General features: G+C 39.9%; 1 protein-coding gene across 3 annotated transcripts in view; it reads left to right on the forward strand.

Annotated features, from left to right (window-relative positions):
• LOC115387524 (immunoglobulin mu heavy chain-like) overlaps window positions 1–22,846 on the forward strand; it is a 98,696-nt gene that overhangs the window by 21,217 nt on the left and 54,633 nt on the right. The window contains exons 1-3 of one of the 3 annotated variants that reach the window (XM_030090264.1): window positions 9,518–9,594; window positions 9,679–9,988; window positions 16,614–16,622. The exons of 1 other annotated variant lie outside the window; for it this stretch is intronic. In XM_030090264.1, coding sequence (XP_029946124.1) covers window positions 9,555–9,594; window positions 9,679–9,988; window positions 16,614–16,622 — 359 coding nt within the window. In that variant the 5' untranslated portion in view covers window positions 9,518–9,554. Of the gene's footprint in view, window positions 1–9,517; window positions 9,595–9,678; window positions 9,989–16,613; window positions 16,623–22,846 lie in introns of those variants that run through there. One more of the 3 variants, XM_030090265.1, reaches the window with a different exon arrangement.

Genomic DNA, 22,846 nt, shown 5'->3' on the forward strand with positions numbered 1-22,846 from the left:
AACTCTAAACATCACACACAAATTGCTAAACCCCTTACATTCCCTTGCAATACAACTGCCGTCAAATCTCTTAACATCTTCACAAAATGGAACTCGTGCTTTCATTTGGTAAACACAGCCATATTTTCACATGACACACACAGACCATTCATTGAATAAACACGACTAAGCTTTTGGCGGAACACTACCAAGCATGTACAGAACACTGTAGAGCAAAACTGAAAACACAATTATAAAAATGGAACAAACTAAATTAATGACAATGCCCCCTTCTCTCATAGACAAACAAAACATCACAAATCAGGCCCGCCGACAGGAGGGGGACAAACGGGTCTGTTGTCCCGGGCCCAGGGTTGGGGGTGGGGGGCCCAGAATGGTCCATCCAGCACCCCACTCACAGATCCCGACGCAGCATGCAGGCACCGTTCCGCGCCTCCCCACCCCCCGGTCCAACACCGCATGCAGACACGTGCCACACCGCTCCACGCCGCTGCCGTACCGCTCCGCACGTCGCACCGCTCAACCCCCACCCGCATGCGAGCACCCCCCCTCTCCACCACCCCTCTGCTGCGACGCTCTGTGTGAGCACCATGCCAGCCACCTCCCCCCTCTTCTCCAAAGATATGTGTGAGCCCCCCTCTCTGTCCCCCATCCCACCCCACTGAATGGGGGCTCTCGTCTCGGGCTCGTCTGGGGCGCATAACAAGCCCGGCCGGCTCTGCCTCAAAGTCCACATCTCCACAAGCCTCCTCCATTGACTGAAGCAATGGGACGAAAGTTTAGTGATTTGCATATTTGTGTGAGAAGTGTGTGCAAACCTGAAAAATTGTGTGTTGTGTTTGCACAACATGGTGATGTGAGAGTGTAAAGAAGGAAAGTTAGAATTCTAATATGATAAGAAAATCTAAAGTAGTAACAAATTGAGTCAAGCGAAGTAAAGGTTGTGAAAATTGTGCCTAATTTTTGCTTTTTGGGTTTTAGCAATTGAAAAAAACGAGAAAATGTTGACTCCTGCAAAAAGGAAGCAGCTGAATCGACTCTCGATAAGGTCAGGAATGGTTGTGAATGTTTCCTTTTTTTGGGAAAATAAATGTGCACTTTCTACCCCAGGTGTGTAAAATGTACTTGTTTTAAACCTGATCTTCACTCCACACTTCAAGACAAAACATGTCAAACTGTTATTTCCATGTTTTCTCACACTGTGGTGTCGTTTGAAGTCTCGCCTGACAGAAACAGAATCCCCACTGTGAATCTGGACTTGGGAACCTGTCTGTGCATGGTTTGCATGTTTGTATTTGATCAACATCAAATCTGCATTTGAGGCTGACTATTAAACTGCCTGCAGATGTTGATGTGATTTGTGTTAATATTCGTCTCTGTGACTGAATGAAAACATTTCCATGGTGTAACTTGACTTCTTCTACAGACAGATGTGATCAGCTCCAGTGCCCTCAGTTGGACAAAGTCATGTATTGATATTAATATCATAATCTGAATGAAAAACATTGTTTTGAAGTATATCAGTAAAATAATGAATGAAACAATAATTCGATTCAATTCAATTCAGCTTGATTGATGAAGTCCCAATTATAACAGTCGTTTCTAGACAGTTTTACAGAGAAACCCAATAGATCCAGATGAGTAAGCCTAAGCAACTGTGGAAAGGAAAATCTCCTTTTTAACAGGAAGAAACCTTTGCAGAACCAGGCTGAGAGGTGGCAGCAATAAATTAAATTGGCCCTCATATTTTATATAACTAAAACAAAAATACATTACTAAAGCAAAGCTGATTTTTCCATGAGGAGGAGTCAATGCAAAACATCCTCCACCTCTACTTACTGGCTGCTCAGAGAATGACAGACAGCAGTAAACAGGCAGTTTAACACGATGGCCTCCAGCAGCTTCAGACTACTGCTTTTAACTCTCTGCTGGGCAGGTGAAGCATTTCACAAACCTTATGTTGGTTTTATATTTCAATATATTGTTACTGACAGCAAGTGAAACTGTGTGTTTTGTATTGACAGGAGCTCGTAGTCAGACTCTGACTGAGTCTGATCCTGTGGTCAAAAAGCCAGGAGAGTCCCACACATTGACCTGTACAGGCTCTGGGTTCACAATGAGTAGCTACCACACGGCATGGATCAGACAGGCTCCTGGGAAAGGAGTGCAGTTGATTGCCTGGCACCACAGCGTCAGCAGCAGCAGCAGATATTACTCTGAGTCAGTCCGGGGCCGCTTCACCATCTCCAGAGACGACAGCAGAAATCAGCTGCTTCTGCAGATGAACAGTCTAAAAATGAAAGATTCTGCTGTTTATTACTGTGCCGGAGACACAGTGTGTGAGCTTAGTGTTACAGCTGTACAAATTTCCAAAGCAGTCTGTGTTCAGGCCTTCAAGACTGTTTATTCAAGGTTTTATTTTTTACTTCTGAGACATGATTTTGTTCTTCATTTGATTCATTAATTCAATTGAAATGAGACAAACCTTGATGTATTAATCTTCATCTAAATACCCTGTAACTAAACCAAACCTTGTCAAAGACAAATTATTATATTTCCTTATGTGATGGAAAATAGTGCTTGGGTGAAATAAATAAATGTTTGTTGAATAAACAAATCATTAAAATCATTGGTTGCATTACGCCAGATGAAAGTATTCATCCATTATTTAAAACAAATAATTAAATTATTAAAATTGTACACACACAAACACACTGAAAACTCTTGCACTTCCACTGCTAATCCCACAAATGCATCGAGTTGCTAATGATTCACCAGAGAATCCAGACTGACAACCAGTCATACTGTAGTGGAACCAGTAATCCCAGAATCTTTAAACTGCCATGACTTTCTTAAATTCTTTAATGATAAAATCATAACCATTAGAGGTAAAATCAGTGAAGCGCTTTCCTCAGATCAAGCTCAGGGAATCCAGCCACTGCCTCCACCTGAAATACCTGAAATACTAGATAGTTTCTCATTAGTAAATGGGGCTGAGATTACTTCAATTGTAATGTCTTCTAAAACCTCAACCTGTCTCCTAGATCCAATTCCAACTAAGCTTTTCAAAGATATCCTTCCAGTTATCTTAAATACGATCATAACTATAATAAATACCTCTCTAGAAAATGGCTATGTGCCACAGTCATTTAAATTCGCAGTAATCAAACCACTGCTGAAAAACCTAATCTCGATCCTGATATTCTAGCTAACTACAGACCGATATCAAATCTGCCTTTTATTTCAAAAGTCCTGGAAAAAGTTGTGGTTAAACAGCTTTACCGCCACCTACAGGACAATAGTTTATTTGAGAAATTTCAGTCAGGATATAGAGCTTATCACAGCACTGAGACTGCGTTAGTTAAAGTCACTAATGACTTGCTATTGGCGGCTGACGCAGGTCTAGTCTCAATCCTGGTTCTCCTAGACCTCAGTGCAGCTTTTGATACAATCGACCACAATATTCTCCTGCAGAGGTTAGAATGTGAGGTTGGCATCAGAGGAAAAGCCCTCTGCTGGTTCAAATCCTATTTATCTAATAGGTACCAATTTGTTCACGTTAACCAACAGTCCTCACCGTGCTCCCAGGTCAGTTATGGGGTTCCTCAAGGGTCCGTGCTCGGGCCAATTTTATTTCTGTTATATATGCTTCCTTTAGGGAACATAATTAGAAGTCACGATATCAATTTTCATTGCTATGCAGATGACACACAACTGTATTTATCTATGAAACCTGATCAAACTAATCAAATAGACAGACTCAGTGACTGTATCAGAGAAATTAAAACCTGGATGACTACGAACTATCTCCGTCTGAATCCTGGCAAAACAGAGGTCATTATACTAGGCCCCCATAAACTGAGAGAGTGTCTATCCAAACAGATTATTACCTTAGATAACGTCAGTGTATCCTCCTCCTCTACTGTGAGGAACCTCGGGGTCTTATTTGATCAGGATATCTCATTTAAAGCACACATCAACCTGGCTTGTAAAACAGCATATTTCCACTTGCGCAACATAGCTAAAATAAGAAACATTCTACCTAGAAGCGATGCAGAAAAACTCATCCATGCATTTGTTTCTGCGAGATTGGACTACTGCAACTCCCTTCTCGCAGCCTGCCCAAAAAGTGTATTAAAAAACTTTCAGTTGGTTCAAAATGCAGCCGCCAGATTATTAACTGGAACTAGAAGACGTGAACACATTACTCCCGTTCTAAAATCTCTTCACTGGCTTCCAGTCGAGTTTAGAGTTAGATTTAAAATCCTTCTCCTCACTTACAAAATCCTAAATGGGATGGCTCCAACCTATCTCCAAGATGCTTTAACGCCTTATCAACCAATCAGAGCACTTCGCTCTCAAAATGCAGGGTTACTGGTGACTCCTAGAGTCTCTAAATGGACACTAGGTGGAAGAGCCTTTAGCTATCAGGCACCATTTTTATGGAACCAGCTTCCAAGTGGTGTCAAAGAGGCAGACACAGTCTCCACATTTAAGGTTAGGCTCAAGACGTTTCTCTTCGACGCAGCCTATGATCAGGTCAGCTAGGGATTCTAAACTAAACCAAACTAAACAAAACTAAACTAAACTAAACTAAAACAAACCAAACTAAAGTAAACCAAACTAAACTAAACTAAACTAAACTAAAACAAACCAAACCAAACTACAGTAAACTAAACTAAACTAAACTAAACTAAACTAAAACAAACCAAACTAAAGTAAACCAAACCAAACTACAGTAAACCAAACTACAGTAAACCAAACTAAACCAAACCAAACTAAACTAAACTAAACTAAACTAAACTAAACTAAACTAAACCAAACTAAACTAAACTAAACTAAACTAAACTAAATTAAATTAAACTAAACCAAACCAAATTACACTAAACAAAATTAAACTAAACCAAACTAATTTAAACTAAACTAAACTAAACTATACTAACTAAATACTAGTTTAAACAGTTAAGTATCCACAAAGCTGCCCCAGGAGCTAGAATGCTGTGGGAAGTACGGTGCACTGAGCCCTGTCCTCTAATGTCTGAATGTTATTCCCTTTAGTCCGTTCATTGCTTTTCACCTGCTGTCCCCCCCTTCGAGGGGGAGTCTTCTCCAGTTTCAGTTGCTGACTCCACTATTACGAAGGCCTATGAACAAGCTCCGTCCGGACCGGGAGGACACCCCTGTCGGTCCTGCCCGTGGACTGGCTTCGGTTCTACTGCTGGGATCCGTGGTTCTTGTGCTGGACCGTCCAACGAACTGTCCTCAACATAGTCCTAGGCTTTACTTCTTATTGTCTCATGCTAGCTGTTGCCAAAGCTGTCCGTCCCTGGGAGAGGGATCCCTCCATACTGTGGTTCTCCCCAAGATTTCTTCTTTTCCCACTGGGTTTTTGGAGTTTTTTCTTGCCGGATGTGAGGGTCGAAGGCGGTGGTTGCTTCGTTCTGTCTCGTTACTGTAAATATTGACATATTACCATTATGCTTATTCACTGTTTTTACTTTTACCGACAAATGTAACATCTTGAAGCCCTCTGAGGCAACTGTTGTTGTGATACTGGGCTATACAAAAATAAATTGATTGATTGATTGATTGAGATGAGAAAGCCTGTGTGTGTGTGTGTGTGTGGTTTTGTGCCTCATGTGTTTGGCCTATGATGGACTGCTGACCTGTCCAGTGTGCTCCCTCACCCTGAGTAAAAATATTCAACACTTCCAGAAATGTAATGACTTTGAACAGTGATGTTTGGTTCAATGTTTCATTTTCATCTCTGTGTCTGAACCACACAGCTGCACAGTGGTGAGCACACTTGTTTCACAGGAATTATTTCTATGTGGAGTTTGCATGTTCTTCCTGTGGGTGACTGGATTTCCTTCAACAATCTGAAAAATAAGAGTGTAAGAGTTTTCTCCAGGGCTTTGGCTTCCTATTTAAACACGTTTGTTCAGTCAAAGTGTGACGATAGACGACCTTTCTGGTTGATATGACTGTTGGATAAAGTTTGATTGAAAATACATGCTTCGTAAAAAATTAAATTTAATCATAATGGTCAGCCGTTCTTTTTCTGTCTTCATCTTTCAAAATTGAAAAAAAAAAACAAAACAAAAAAAAACAAAAGTAAGAAAAAAGAATGGGCTCCGAGATCAGATTTTTTTCTTCAGTGTCATGACAAAGAATTTCAGGCCTGTCTGAAAATACAATTGCCTTTTTTACCTTTTCATCACATAGTTTTAGAATTCGTCATTAAGAGGAGGTTAAAGAAAAAAGATCGGCAGCACTGAACTCTTGAGATCCAACACAAATGTTTCATGTTGCTTCAACGCTGCTCACTGCAGCTGGATCTTGTTCATTTGTTCTCCTCAGAAGTTATTTCAAAACAGAATTTTAGGCAGACGGATGGATATTCAGACAGAGACCCGAAACCATATCGTGACTGTCCAAGTTGAGCACTTCAGCACATGATAGGAGAAAATGAAGGGAGGAGGAGTCGATGCAAATCCTGTGTGGGATCCTGCTACATATGTAACAACAGTCATGATGAAGGACGAGGACGAAGACAGGACTGAAGAAGATGGATTATCAGATAGGACTGCTTCTTTTAACTGTCTGCTGGGCAGGTGAAGCTTTTCTAATGTCCAGCTGGTCTTCATGTTGTCTCCATACAGTTAATCATGACTACATGTGACTATTTTATTGTCTCCACAGGTGTTGATGGTCAGACTCTGACTCAATCTGAACCGGTTGTCAAAAGACCTGGAGAATCCCACAGATTAACCTGCACAGCCTCTGGATTAGATGTCAGAGGCTACTGGTTGGCTTGGATCAGACAGGCTCCTGAAAAAGGACTGGAGTGGGTTGCAACTATTAGCAGCAGTGGGAGCAAATACTATGGTCGATCAGTGGGAAGCCGCTTTACCATCTCCAGAGACGACAGCAATAAACAACTGTTTCTGCAGATGAGCAGTCTGCAGGCTGAAGACTCTGCTGTTTATTACTGTGCAAGAGTCACAGTGACTGAAGCTGATGAGGCAGCTGTACAATATCCCACAGTACTCATCTTTTTGTGGCCGGTTAAAGAATCACTTTTTTATATAGTGATCTCAAATTGTGTCTGGTTTTGGTTCATCATGAAAAAAAAAAAAAAATGAACAGACATGATAAATAATTCACAGCATTGACACTGAGGATTTCAACAAAGCAGAGCAACACTTATCATCCAACAGAATAAAATAGATTAGTTATATTGTAGCTCCGCAAAAACACTAAAAAGTTGAAATGTCAACATGTCTGAATAAAGTGAAATTAAACGTTATAATATTCAAGGCTAAGGGAGGAGGAATAGACTACATGAATTTGCAACATCCACATAAAACTTGTTGGGAATCACAATACATCCATATATTAACTCATCATTTATATCAGCTTTATCCAATAAACTGTCGCTAAAGACAGAACCTGATTCCAGCTGACACTGTGCTGAAGGCATGACACACTCTCAACACCGGTTATACAATATGAAACACAGACACAGTCAATATTGATCCATAAATAAAGCGAACATTCCGGCTTTTGCACTGCAGAAGGAAATCAGAATGGCAACAGAACAGAAAAACAGTTCCATGTAAACACAATGAAAACATGCAAACTCCACACAGAAAACCTCCAAGCTCATGATCATCCCAGTCACAGTTGAAGATTTTAGTCAATTCTGCAGTTTCAGTATGGCAGCCACTAGGGGGCAGTGTTACTCATTATTTAGTGATCCTCTCATGGAAATTGAAAGTGACGAAAATTTTTTGATTTAAAACTTTATTCTGACATAAGTGTTATAAAACTTCTATTTGATTTCAAAGAGCAACTAAAATAAACTGAGTAACAGAACTAATGAACTAATGTGACTGAGTGTTTTTTTTTTTTTTTTTTATGTAGATCAAAATACAGTTTAAAAATGGTGACATGGAAATTTAAGTGAAATGTTAAAAACACCAAACATTAAAAGCAGTCACATTGGTTGGGTGGTTGTTCAGTCGCACTGGATTTGACTGTGAAATCTGAACGTATGGGCGCAGCTGGGCCTGTGCAAACTCTCAAGTTTGAAACCATATTTAAGAGGATTTTTTGGGATTTGAAGGCAAACAATCTCAGTGTCACCATGGCTCACAGAGATCTGATGCTGTTTGTGGTCATTTTGTTTCTTGTCGGAGGCACTCGAGGTTGGTCCATAACAGAATCTGAACCAGTCTTAAAAGACCCGGTGAGTCTCATGGACTCATCTGCACAACATCTGGATTAGACTTCTCAAGCTCAGTCTGGAACTGGATCAGACAGGCTCCTGGAAAAGGTCTGGAGTGGATTGCTTTGGTACACACATCCAGTAGTCCTATCTATTACTCCCAGTCAGTCCAGGGAAGGTTCATCATCTCCAGAGACGACTCCAGCAGTCAAGTGTATCTGCAGATGAACCGTCTGGAGACTGAGGACACAGCAGTGTATTACTGTGCCAGAGACACAGTGAGAGACAGTAAGAAGAGAGTTCAACAAAAACTAGTTCCTCTCTAATCCACCATCTGAGATCTCTCTTGCAATTTATTACAATTTCAGTGCATTCAGTATGTGGGAACAAAAACAAAAAAAAAAATGCACAAGAGATGAAATTCAGCAATACATCATCAGAAATAATCCATTCACTTGAATCTGGTGTTTGGTGTGTTTCTTTTCCTTTTGTTTTACCAATCCAAGTCCAAATACAACATCAATAACATTCATCATGAACTTCATGGTTAATTATTCACATTGCTTGAATTTGTCCATTCATGTACTGCAGGCTGGAGATTCTCGTCGGTTTGAGCTGCAGTTCAAACTCGACCCACTGACAAAGCTCTGCTCTTCCAACTCTACACCAGGTCCTCATCCTCCTTGTCTGAATCACACAGTCCACCAACAGCTGCCCACTCTCTGTCCATGTGTCCCAACAGGTCAATTCAGAAATGATTCAAAGAGTCTAAAGTGCTCCAACAAAAACCACAGAAGTCTGCAATGATGATAAGGACACATGTAACTCTGACGTGGATCAACCGAGAGAGAAGATGGATGGATTGATGGACTGATTTACACTTTGGAGTGACAACCAAATGAACACTGGAGGGCAGTCACTGTCAATTCTTCCACTCTCAGATCCGTTTGCTTTTCTTGTTGATTTCATTTGAATGAGACTAAAATTCTGTGCTAATGTTGTGACTTATTTTTATTTCTACTGAGCACACTCAAAATCACGAGTACAAAATTTTGACTACAATCAAAAGAGTTGAAGATGATCCAAATCAATACAAGGAAAACACCCCTGAGGATATCTTCATGTGAAAATCCAAGATGAACCATTGTTAACATGTAAATCAAAGTTTCGACACAGTCAGAGTCCATCTAGAGGACATGTCCTTACACCTCCTACTGAATTCATTTGACTACATGTAAAGTGAGGGTGACTCTAAAGGAGGTGTGTGCCTGTGTGTGAGTCAGAAGACAACAGAGATCACATTAGTTCAACTTCAGCATCAACCATGTTCTCTGAGGCTCTACTGCTGCTGACAGCTGCATCCTGTAAGGAGCTTTCAGTAGAACCACACAGAAAAAAACACTGAAGAATAGGAATGATGGAGATGACTTTTATTTGTGTTTTCACAGGTGTTCTCAGTATTGATCTCACCCAGCCAGAGTCCATGGCTGTGCAGCCTGGACAGTCTTTGTCCATCACCTGTCAGGTCTCTGGTTATTCTCTCACTGATAACAGCTATGCAACAGGCTGGGTCCGACAGCGTGAAGGAAAACCGATGGACTGGATATTTCATCAGTGGGGTGGAGGGAGCATTTACGGAAATGAAGCTTTGAAGAGCAAGTTCAGCTACGGCAGAGACACGTCGGCTCGGACTGTGACCATTCAGGGACAGAATATGCAGCCTGAAGACTCAGGAGTTTACTACTGTGTGCGTCTCCCCACAGTGACACAAAGCACCAACAGACCTGCACAAAAACAGAACAACACATAAATAACAGTCAGACTCATTGACATGTAAGTCAGAATAAATAACGGCAGCCACAGTGATTTATTTAAAATGTTAAATATTTCAATTCATAAATTCAAGAATATTAGGCAATATCAAGCTTTAATATGCATTTCTCCCTCAAAAGTCTGCAAGGTGTTGTCTCTCTCATAATTTTCGTAATAAAAATGAATACTGGAAACATACACATGACTGAACTGTTTTCCAAACGCACAGATTCAAATCGTAATATAACCAAGTAGTTGAAGGGTTCAAAGGTAAAGCGTGATTTTTTTTCTTTACAAATGTGGCATGTGAGAGGGTAGCAGCCCCTTCTCATACAAAACTGAGACTCTCTCACATGTGTGACGGTGGGGAGTGTGGTGGATGTGAGGAGTGGCGTGGCTATGGCTGGAGTGCAGGTAGTGAAGTACCCACTACCCCCTGTGGACACACACAAGCAGAAACGCCACCAATGTACTCACCACGCACACTTCCTCCTCCTCCTTCTCTCTACCCAGCTGATAAGAGCAGAGTGCGCCAGCTGGAGAAGCTGTATTTCACCTGGCTGATGCAGGGAGGAGCAGTCCATGGTGTGAAGGGGAGCACAATTGTGTATTTATTGTAAATACTTATGTTCTGACGAATTGATTTGTGGGGAAGGTCATCTTATGTGCATAATTGAATTCATATTTTCATTATATTTCATTATATTTTAGATATACACTGGGAATTTTGTGGAAATCTTGTTGTAAACATCAATAAGATGACCAGACACCCCTCCTGGAATTTTGGTCTAGTCCAGCCCAGGGATTGGTTAATTAGGTTTGGGCTGGGCTTATTTAAGGAGGACCATGGTGAGGTCAGGGGAAGAGCACCTGTGAGGCTGTCAGTCTGGAGAAGCCACTGTCAACAGCCTGTGGTGAAGGTGTGTGACTTTAAACCTGCAAATAAACAAGAGAATTCGCAAAGAACTTGTGAATCTCCACCTCATTTCTCTGCCAAACCTCTTCCAACACGATCCAGCCTGGATTGATATAATAAACACAAACTGAAAATCTGAGTGTGAAGCAAAAATACTGATTCACTCAGACTTTGAGTCTGTCTGCGAAAATCCCCCATAAAGTTGAGTTGAACACTTTGACATTTTCACTCCCAGTTTAAACCAATGGTTCATTTTAACACAAAGTAAGTGTATTCAAGTTAATTTTGTTGTTATTCTGTGAATCAACGATGTATACACCACCGTTTCTCTGCCTTTTCTTTTCAAAGGACTTTTTGTGTGTTGTTCAGTTCTCAGTCTTAGAAGTTAAAACAAGCCAGTATTGCAAAACTTGCATGAACTATTAATTCAAGTATTTAATATACTAAAACATTTAAGTATACTCGAGTAATGAAGTACTTCTACTTTGTCAATTTCGACCTCTATCCATCAGGAACCATACAAATTTAATCATGTATAAAAATGCACAATTTAAAAATATATATGATACAATTTAGATCTTTTTCATCGATTACCACAATATTATAAGTATTTTTAAAGTTTTTGAAGTTGTGTGAAACATTAGTGATCTAACCCACTGTAATAACCACTCAGCTTATGGATGAACAAGAGAATAACTGAGTGAGGAATAACTTCATTTTTTGAGACAGTCATGGAGACAAAGGATTGACTGATTCAACACTGTGATCTTGTCTCCACTGAAGCATGGGGCTCTGTCAGCCAGTGGAAAGATGACTCCACTGAGTTGGAAATTCTGCTTTAACCGCCATCTGGTGGTCAAAATATGCATTTTCCAAGACAATGCTGTGAAACGTGATGACTCCACTCAGCACAGCACGGCTTCAGCTTTTCCAACAGAGGTCAGTGCAGTGATGCTGTTCTGTTATACAAGTTCTGTGCAGGAGATGACTTTCATTTCTGCCATGAGGATTTGCATGGTCATAAACTCAGGATGAGTCAAATGAGTAAAACTGTCACATTTACAAGGAATACAAAAGGAAAAATTAAAGCATGAGTGTCAATGAGCACCAACGCAAACAAAGAATTTCCACATCAATTCGTAAAAACAGAGTGAACTTTGTCACCAGAGAGCAACAAAGCATCTCTTGAATGTATACTTCTTTAGAGGGTGTTCATAAAATATAAAAATAACTGTAGGTTGTGTTATTGTGCTCATGTCTCTTCCTGTTTCAATGTTCGTCACAGTCAATACACCTAATTTAAAAAAAGACAGAAAACAAGAAAGAAAATCATATTAAAATACAATGATTTGAAGAATTCCACACTTCACCACTAGGAACTATAATTATATTCAAAAACATAAATAATGATTTTGAGAACTAATAGTCACTACCTTTTTACTTTGATGGAAATAAAATTAAGCTTTGTTGTTCCATTCTAACATAATTGAAATCAGCATCCATTAGAGAGGGGGAAGAGGTTTTGAGATGAGTGTATGTCACTGGGGTTCAGCTGCAGCACAGTTTTTGGGACAGTTACTTTCAATACACCATCTTACACACCGTGACAACAACTGTAAAACTTAAAGGTGCTGTTGGCAGGATTTTGCTATTCAGTGCTAATTTTTCTGTGTTTTCCTTGGATTAAATGTTAGAGCACCCATTGATAATCCTTTAGGAGTGTAGTATAATTGCACTACCGCGAGGGCGCAGCGTTTCCCTCTGTCTCTGTTCTGAGCTGAAAAGGAATCTCCACAGCTCCAGGTATCTTTGACCAATCAGAAGAGCCCCTGAGGCTCTAACCGTGATTGGTCGAGGGGCGTTTGTCAAACGTTCTTGTCGGAGGGGCTTAACTTGCGTGAGGGCGTGATGTCAGAGAAAACAGGACAGGATTGGCTGTGCTGGGTTTCAAATCGCCATCTTAGATGGGTCAAATCGCCATCGTGCTCACGTAACCCGAAGCAAGACGGCGGAGATGCCGAATCCTGCCTACAGCACCTTTAAAGTCATCTCTTTTTCTCGTGGTCATCAGGTTTCAAACAAGGATCCCTGTGAATGAATAACAATAACAATGATAAATATCACATAAAATGACTGTAAAACCAAAATTTATTCTTTTTTTTATGAGTATTTTTTTTTACTTCAATCATTTTGACACCTCATTTCGAGGTTTTCTCATCTGTTGAGCCTTGCTGAGGGACCCACAGCAGTAACTATTCAGCAGTGGGAATGAAACCTGCAAACTCCTGACTACAGTCTCGCTATCCTCACCTCTAATTTAGTTCATTTTATGAATAAACACATAAAATATTTGAGTTCTGTTATAGAGTGTTTCGCAGTTCCAAAGCTGATGTTGGAGGATTTGTTAATGTACTGGATGAGATGAAAATCAAATAACCACATTCAATAATAACTGGGGTATCAAAACACTTCATGCATAAAGTGAAGTCACAGAAATTAAAACTTTACACTCATGATCGATTCTGATCTCATACATCTTTTTTTTGTTAGGAAATCCCTTCCATTACCAGCTGCCAGTCAGCATTTAGCAGTCAGACAGTGGGACAGGTTTTTGTATGAGGATGACAGACAGTGTACAGTGGGGGGCCACAGTGAATCACACAGTTACGAAAACCTGTCAAGGGAAGTCAGCTTGATCCTGTATGAACCGAAAATACGGGAGACTGAGTTTCCATCGATGATATGAAGCCAAACTACTGATCAAACCATCCCAGTGCAAAACAACTTTTTTTTTAGATTTGCTTCAAAGCTTCCTGAAAAATATGAAAATATACACTTATCATTGTGCAATAATGTTTCATGAGAAACTTCGAGAATAAATAAGAGAATAAAGTTCATTTAAAATAATCATTAAGCCCTAAATGATTTGAATTGAAGTTATTTTACATTTAGGAAGAAAAATAAAGCAGTCAAACTAATGTACCATGGATTAATATGGATCACTATGGGGACTCATGTACACTTTAACCAGAGATATAATGACTTCAGTACATTCACCTTTTGCTACGTCCAGACTCTGGATGACAAACCTAAAAAAAAAAAAAGAAAAAAAACCAGAGATGTTTGATGAAACAAGCTTTGTTTGTTTGTTTTTTTTTTTACTTTTTTCTTCTTCTCAAATCACAACAGTGTCATTTGTCACTGTGTCCTGTTAATGTGAGACTAAACTAAACTGAAATTCCAGAGTTTAAGCTGCAGGCATATGTGTGGCGTGACAGCGAGTGTATATGGTGGAGTTACTGTACAGGGCTGCAACACGGTGTCAAACTACGCCCAGTGTGATATATGCTGTGATAAAAACCTGCTATGGAAGAAGAGGATGTCTGTCCCTTCAGAAAGCGTGAACGTACACTTTCAGTTCCATACACACTCCACATGTTCAAAATGTCTCACTCAATTGAAAATGTCCATCATTAGCTGGAGCAATCACCATTGGCTGTCCATGTATGAAGGTAATTATTCTATTATAACTAAAGTCTTTTATTTTGAACTTATTTTGTTCAATAAAACAACAAAGCATCAAACATTCCTCCTAAAGGCCTGAGTGTCAAGTACTTTGTTCATGTTTTTCTTGTGTTGACAGATGCATAGATATAGACAGAAAGATGCATACATACAAAAGGGTTTTGTGACAAAATGGTTTAATGCACACACTCAAATTTGTGTTTTGACGCTGTAAATAAATACATGGTAAATACATGAAACACCCACTGAGTGTTCGCAAACAAGAGGCAGCAAAAACAAAAAAAAGTTATAAGACAATAAACCTTTTCACATGAGAGGACAATCAACACTACAAGGTAAAATAATTGTAAAATGTTATAACTAAATGAACTGTATTGAGCTTTGTGCCATGATATTGATCAACATTGGACTTCAACACCAGCGGTAATAAAACTTATTGAATACGAAAACCTTCTGCTTTCTGATGTTTAAAATCACTCTTTTACTGCTTCCTGTAGATTTACAATAAAACTGTCTTCAGATGTTTAAATATTGTCAGACGATCTGAAAACAGTGACATATAGTTCCAGAGCAAACCATCCAAGAAATTCATCAAAAATTTAACAAAACAATTATAATTTGTATTTGATATTCTATTTTTATAAATCCTGAAATACAAATACTAAAAAAAAAGAAAAAAAAAGAAATATGTCTGATGTTCTTCTCTATGAGAGGAACAACCAATGATGATTCATTCTATCAGGCAAAGGTTTTTGTCTAAGTGTCTGTCATTGTGTATGGAATGGCTACCGCAGTGTTTAACGATCAAACAAAAACCTGCACTGATCTGAAGGCAGCGCGGCATTAAAAACTGACAATACTGAGCAAATTTCTCTGTAGCCTCTCAAAAATAAAGAAAATTAACAAAGCATTTATCAATTCTGAGGTTTTCTCACATATATACCAAGTACATTTATTTTATTAAGAGCAAACAAGAAAAGGAACAGTGTTTGAAAATTGATGAAGAATTGATAAGAAAATGGACAATGCATACATCAATTCCGAGGTTTTCTCACATATTCTGAGTATATTAATTTTATAAAGAGGAAACAAGAAAAGCACAGTTTCAAAATGGATTAAGTTGATTTTGGTGATTGAAGCACCACAGTTAATGACAACAAAAATCTAACTGAATATAATCAGGTTCTGAAATGTAGCTGAATAAATCCAACAGCTTTGGGTGATTTTTGTGTTGTTTTGATGAACCTTGGTGCTTCTGCAAACACAACCGTCTGAATCCAACATTAAGCTCTTGATGTTTTTTTTTGTTTTTTTTTACTTTTAATCCCCTCAGATGAGACAAGGCAACTATTTTTAAAGCAATACAAGAGTATGCAGGACAACATGACTGCTGTTCTGATGAGAAGAAACAAATTAAAAAAAAAGTCCAATAATTTTAAAAAGAGCTCGAGTTGCAGCCTCCTGCCTTTTTCTGGGAGCTTCTTCAATTGGAGAAATATTCACTGGGAGACCAGAGGTCAAACTACCATGTGGCCTAAAAATTGAAATGAATTGAGAAAAAAAAAAAAAAAAAACTGAATTGAATAAGGATATTTTTGAATTCACAAAACTCACAGTTTCTTCCCTTCGCAAAAATAATTCAAAAGGTTTATGTGGAGGTTCAGAAACAGGTTCAGAAAGACCAAACCAAACCAGCTTGTTACTGGTTTCACCTGTAAATGTGTCTGAATGCAAAATAAGAAAACTACACAGTAGTTTTTGTATTAGCAATAGATACAATAGTATGGTTGAATCTACATCAATGAATGTGATCTTGTATTCATTATTGTTCACATAAGAAAATATTCAGCAAGAAATGTTCATTTTCTTCACTAAAATAAATATTTCAACAAAGTGTTGCACTTCACGCCACATTTTTTCAGATTTATTAAAGTTCATCAAATCAAACCTTTTCAAAGTGGAGAATAATCCAGCATCAAAAGGCCCATCAAAGACAAAACTTTTAAAAAAGACACAAAAAAATGAAAATTTATGTTTAGTGTCTGCCAATAAAAACACAGCAGCAGACAATAAATAAGTCCGGACAGACTCAGTGACAGGTTTTTGTATTGGTGTGAGACAGTGTGGCTATACGGGGAGCCACAGTGACACGAGGAAGGACAAAAACCTGTCTGCCAATGATCTGAAGCAACAAGTCAGCACATCATATGAAAAACAAAACCTCAGATAATTCCCTCATTTACGAAAGTTCTATGATAGTTTTGGACACAGAGTGAAAAGAGAGAGTGAAAGCTTGTGGATTTTTAACAAAAAGATGGTTTTTTTTTTCTATACAGTGTTGAATCAGTTTGCACAACAGTCACAGCAACAGAAACTGAAATGCTGATGAAATGCTGATATTGATTAAAAAAAGGACGTAAGTCCATTTTTTACTCATATGTGTCAAGTACAAGTGTTATGGGTTTTGGAGGGCAGTAAGAATGTTCAAATATTGAGAATGTTTCAATGACTGTCACAGGCTGGTGATAGACTGAAAATGCCAGGAACAACAGGTATGAGACAGAAACTCCTAATACGAAACAGACACACCGCCAAAACATCCCTGAGAAACACAGTCCACCCAGAGAAGAACACAGACCAACTGAAGCCCAACTTATAGAGCAGCCATCAGGTGCAGACAATCACACAATCAGGCACAGGTGAAAGACTTCAGGGCAGAACAGCAATCAAACACGATGAGGGGAAGCTGAGGAGCCTGAAACAAGAAACATAATCTAACAAAAAATAGACAAGACAAACATGGACCCTGACAGACTCTGAACATGGCATAGTTATCCTCAAGAATAAACAAACAACTGCATTGCATACACTGCAAAAAGGTAAAATACTGAAAACAATCTTGCATCTAAGTTTGTTGATATTTACATCCAAGTGCAAAGAAATTCAAATGTTAAGACGCAACAGAAAATGCTGACCGTGCACCTTGTTAGACTGAGGTTTTTGTCAGAGTGTATGGTGTTGTGTACAGTACAGTGGGGGCTGGTATCACAGTGTTTGGTGGTATTACAAAAACCGTCACAAGACTGATCTGAAGCATAGAGTTGACTTTTATTTTCAGTTTTAACCACAAAGGACACAATACGCAGGAAAACTTACCATGTCTTTTTTTAATGCATTGTCTTTGCATAAACATTATATTTTACTTAGTAAAAAAAGATACATGTTTACACTTACATCACAATTATTCAAGATTGTTTTAATTTTGAGGAAAAAGTAAAGAAGAAAATATATATTTACTCAGGAGAATATGAATTACCAATAAATTAACATTTCAATATTACACTCAGAAAATATCAACAGATCTTTTCAACTTATAAACGATAATATAAGCATTTAGATATATATATATATATATATATTACACTTGTGGTTTTCAGTGTCCTCACTGCTTAATATTTATGGAACACAGGAAAGCATCCAAACCACAGCAGGTGCTTCCGCACCGAGCCAACAAACTGACACTTCAGACTGGAAGACCAAACTGTAACACATCTCCCAATTCAATAAGCCTCACCAGACTGAGCGACTGTGGCTGAGTGGGGGAAGTGTGTTGTCTTCCAGTTCCAAAGCTGATGTGTCAAAGTGTCCCTTTGCAAAATACTGAAGCCCAACTTGCTTCCATTGGAGGTTCAGCAACTGTTTCTGTTTATGAATGACTGAACGTAGCAGACAGTGCTCAGAGATTTTTATTCTTCTTAAGCAGTGAAAAATGATAGAATTGAAGTAAAATTGACAATTTACCTCAGTCAGATTAAATCATTGTGGTTCAGTCAGGTCCAGGTGCTTGCCAGCTCCCTTGGCCCACTGACACCATACATAAGACCACAGGCTAAAAACCTGGCTGTTATCATTGATGGGGCAATCAGAGTTGATGAGCAGATCAGTGCAGTGGTGAAGGCCAGCTTCTTCCAGCTTCAGCTCCTCGTTTAAGTCAAGCCATATCTAAGCAGGCCTGATCTAGAAAAAGCCAGCCATGCTTTTATCCTATTAACCTCTCAACAGAAAACTTCACTGCAGATCCACTGTCTGGTGCACGGGTTAGTACCGCTTCCACCCATATGCTAAAACGACATATTACCACAAGAATAGATCGCATGAGTCCAATTCTTTAAGTCATATCTGCAAAATCTATCATCAGATGACAAAGTAGACCATCTGGTAGAGGAATATGTGCAATAGGTGCCGAAAAAATGTCCTTGTATTATACTGAGCACATACTTCACATTCATGCAGCACTCGATCTACTGTGGGTGCCAGAAATAGTGATCACCAAACATCTCTAAGCGTCTGAGCACTTCCCCCCTTGCGCAATGGTCCTGACCATGCGCATTCCTAATAGCATAGTGTAGCAGAGACAGTGGCAAGACAAAATGTCCAGTACAACTCCTCCACAAACCCCGCTGTGGCCCATCCAGGGTGTTCATGGTCGCACCCCGCTTAAGCCACACCGTTTTTTCTTGCGGGACTGCCTCGTCCTGTGCTGTTATAAGAGAAGGTAGAATAGTTAAGGTTCTACAGTCAGCTGCAAACAGTATGGGGCACATACTTACCCCAGCCGCCTTTTTTGCTGCTTCGTCAGCTAAATGATTACTTTTAGCTATTAAGTTGGCTTTCGGTGGGCAGGGCATTTAAATACTGCAACTGCCATGGAAAGTAACATTGCTTGTAAGAGTTTGGCAATATTCTCTGCATGGGTAACAGGAGCATCTGCTCTCATAAATCCTTGTTGTCTCCATGTATTGCCGTGTAAATGGCACACATTGTATGCATAAGCCGAATCAGTATATACATTCAAGCTCTTGCCTTTTGCATATTCACATGCCGCCGTAAGGGCCTTTATCTCTGCCAATTGGGCAGAGCACGGCTGAGTCGGATTTGTAATTCCAAAAAGGTGCCATCTGGTTGTAGTTCAACTATGGCAAAACAAACATGGTTGTCCGTGGCATCCCTGAAACAAGATCCATCAACAATCAAAGCAACATCAGCCGTTATTGGTTGGTTATGTAAATCATCATGTACCTGCATAAAGCTGTCTGTTTCTTGCTCACAGTCATGTAGGATACCACCATCAGGAGTTGCCATTTTAGTGGCAGGATTCACCGTGGCGCACCGCTGGATTGTGAGCTCAGGAGCAGCAAGAATAACTTCATTACCTAGAACTGGTGCCGACTGCAGGTCCTTTTTTACATTTAATTGACCTGCAGCTTTTATCAGTGCACGTAATGGAGTGGTTTTTTTCAGCATAGTCAGTTATCCATGGACGGCTAAATCCAGTCATCCCCTAGAAAGGAAAGTATTTGTCCTACAGTTTGTGGCTGTGGAGCTTGAGTTATAGCCTCTATCTGTGATGGTGCTATGTTTCTCTTTCCTCCGCTCTATTGTCGCCCCAAATATTCTACCTTATCCTTACAAAATTGTAACTTTTCCCTACTGACTTTATGACCTCCATCAGCCAATGCTTTCAATACAGCTACCGAATCTTTTACACATTGTTCCTTAGTAGGACTGCATATTAATATGTCATCTACATGCTGTATTACTGTGCTTGCAACATCTAAATGTTGCAAGTCCTGAGCTAGTATTCTATTAAATACTGATGGACTTTCTACATAACCTTGTGGAAGTCGAGTATACGTATATTGTTGTTTCTGATATGTAAAAGCAAAAAGATACTGTGAGTCTTTATCTAACGGCACACTGAAAAATACAAAACCAAGGTCTATACCGTATACCATATAGTATCTAGTGGGATGTTTAATAGCAGCGTATGTGGATCAGGGACAACAGGAGTCTCAGCATCGACAATGGCATTGACAGCTTTTAAATCATGAACCAACCTGTAATCTGTTGAATTGGGTTTTTTGATTGGAAAGATTGGTGTGTTACATTAACTTTTTGTTTTAACTAGCACTCCCATTTCTAGTAATTCTATTTATGGTTGGTTCAATACCTTTGATTGCATGTTGCTTCAATGGGTACTGATTTCTGTTTGGCAGTGGATGGGTTTTACTGATTTGACTCTGCCCACATCAGTCTTATGTCTTAACCATACTTCCAATGACACTTGTTGGAGAATTAGCGCTTCTTCTTCTTCGAGAGTTGACTGAAGTTCTCCATCAGTCAGATCCAGTAGATCAGGGGTTGTTGGTTTTTTTTTTCCATCATCTGGTTGTTGGCACATCATAGTGCTTGATTCTTCCATTTCCTTGTCGGGGAAACCAACATACCCCGTCTGGTGTGCACACTAAGTTGACTTGTAGTTGGCATAAAAGTGTTGGCTCCATCTATCTTGAAAGATCATGGGGGTTTTATGCCATGGGTCTTCAGTCAGGTCTGCAGCGTCAGGCATAGCTGTAGAGGCCGATACAGGATCCACAGATTCTACTGCAGCCACCGCAGATGAACTCGTTGCAGTGTGGCTGGAATGTCATCTGTCTCCACTGTCTGCAGAGTCTCTTCTCCTCCAGCAGGTGTCTCTCCTCTCCTCTGCTGTTCTGAGGACATCCTGGGTGTTGGTTCTTCAGTCAGAACGGTTGAAGGTGGCTGACTCCAGGTCGGAAAGGTTGAAACCTCCAGTCTTGAGGTCACGCTTGCAGACGTTCTTGAACCTAAGAGCTGGATGTCCCTTTGACCCAACAATAACTGGTGTAGAATATTTCTTCCTAATAATTTGGCTGTTATGTCCAACGAGTAGAGCAGAGATGCTGTAATAACTTTTCCTCCAGTTAACATGGGAACCGGCTGGGTTACTGGTATTAATTGAGGTTTCCAAAGAAGCCTGCAAGCCTTACTGAGGTACACGATAGGGGGAGTGATGAGCTGGTTTTTCCTATGCAAGAATAAATGGCACCTGTGTTGACCATAAATGGGTGTTCTTGATTTTGAACAACGACCACTAATGGTGGACTCTTACTATAAGAGCTGGTGCCATTGTGTCCCCTCCTTGGCTCCTCCGGGCACCCCTATTGCCACTGTGGAGCGGGACACTCTTAAGTATTGGTTGGGCAGTCCCTCCTCATGTGTCCTGGTTGATTGCATCTCCAGCAGACCTCAGCTTGGTTGTTGTTAATTTGACGGCGGAACTGGTCCCCGTGAGGCCTTTCCACTTTTCTTCCTCCACCTCGTCGCATCATGTCCCCCCTCCATCTCGGTTGACCTCTCCCTTGTGCCGGTCTGCATGGTTCTTCTTTGATGTTCACAGGCCCATGTATTGGTGGTAATGTTGACATCACTGCGTCAACAGGTGGGACTTGATGAGGTTTTGTCATGTTCAGAGCCGGAGGCGTTATTACATGAGGTTGTTGCATCGGCACCTGGTTTGATCCTTGCTCTTGATTGACTGTCACAACGGGAACCTGTATGTTGGCTTTTTCTTTCTTTTGCTTGCACTGTTCTCCAAATTGCAGTTGTGTCAATTTGTTTGTCAGTTCTTTACTCAGATCCTCCACTCTTCTGTTGCTGAAATCTTCATAATGTGTGATGTTCGATGCCATTTTGTCACAATATTTCTCATCAAAGACTCCTATTGGCTAATGTGCCCCTTTGGGAGTTCTGTTGTTCCATCTTTTCATATATTTTAGTTCAAATTTTGGGTGCTGTCATATTATTACCTGTGCCGGGCTCACTTCTCCCGTTGTCCTCTTGATCCATTTTAAATCCCATGACTCTTTCCACACAACTGGCTCTGCAGCTCCGCTTCTGTGTCTGTGGGGGTAGTTTATATTAGTACAATAAATTATTTATTTATTTATTTTCTCTTAGAGCTGCTGCTCTCATTACTAATTCTCTAATATAATCATTAGGGATGCTGCGGTTCTCAGTTTTGAACCGAACCGTTCGGTATGACATACATAGATCAATTCGCTTATAAACCACGGTCTGTCGTTGCGCAATTAATTAATTTCTTACAGCTGGCCACCGACTTGCAGAACAGATCTCTATGTCTGCCTGCCTGCAGAAGTAAGGACTCTGCTAAGGAAATCCCCAACCCCGCGAGTAGCTGTACAATCACTGGCTCTCCCACACCCCCCTGCTGCCTGTGTGTGAAATCTGAGCCAGAGGAGCAAGAGGAGAGCTCACAGACAGAACACAAATCACCCCTTTCAGAAAGCCAAGGAGAGTGGAGGAGTGGAGGAGTGGAGGAGAACGAGAAGGAAAAGTTTGTCGAGGCACTTTAATTTTAAATTTGTGTGTTATTTTTTTTCATGTAGTTAAATTCAAAACTTCAAAAAAAGAAAATACATTTCGTTTAAAGTCTTTTTTTGTGTGTGTATGTGTGTTCTTAAATGTAAAAATACATACTG

Source organism: Salarias fasciatus, chromosome 4, assembly GCF_902148845.1.
Source record: "Salarias fasciatus chromosome 4, fSalaFa1.1, whole genome shotgun sequence".
NCBI lineage: Eukaryota > Metazoa > Chordata > Actinopteri > Blenniiformes > Blenniidae > Salarias > Salarias fasciatus.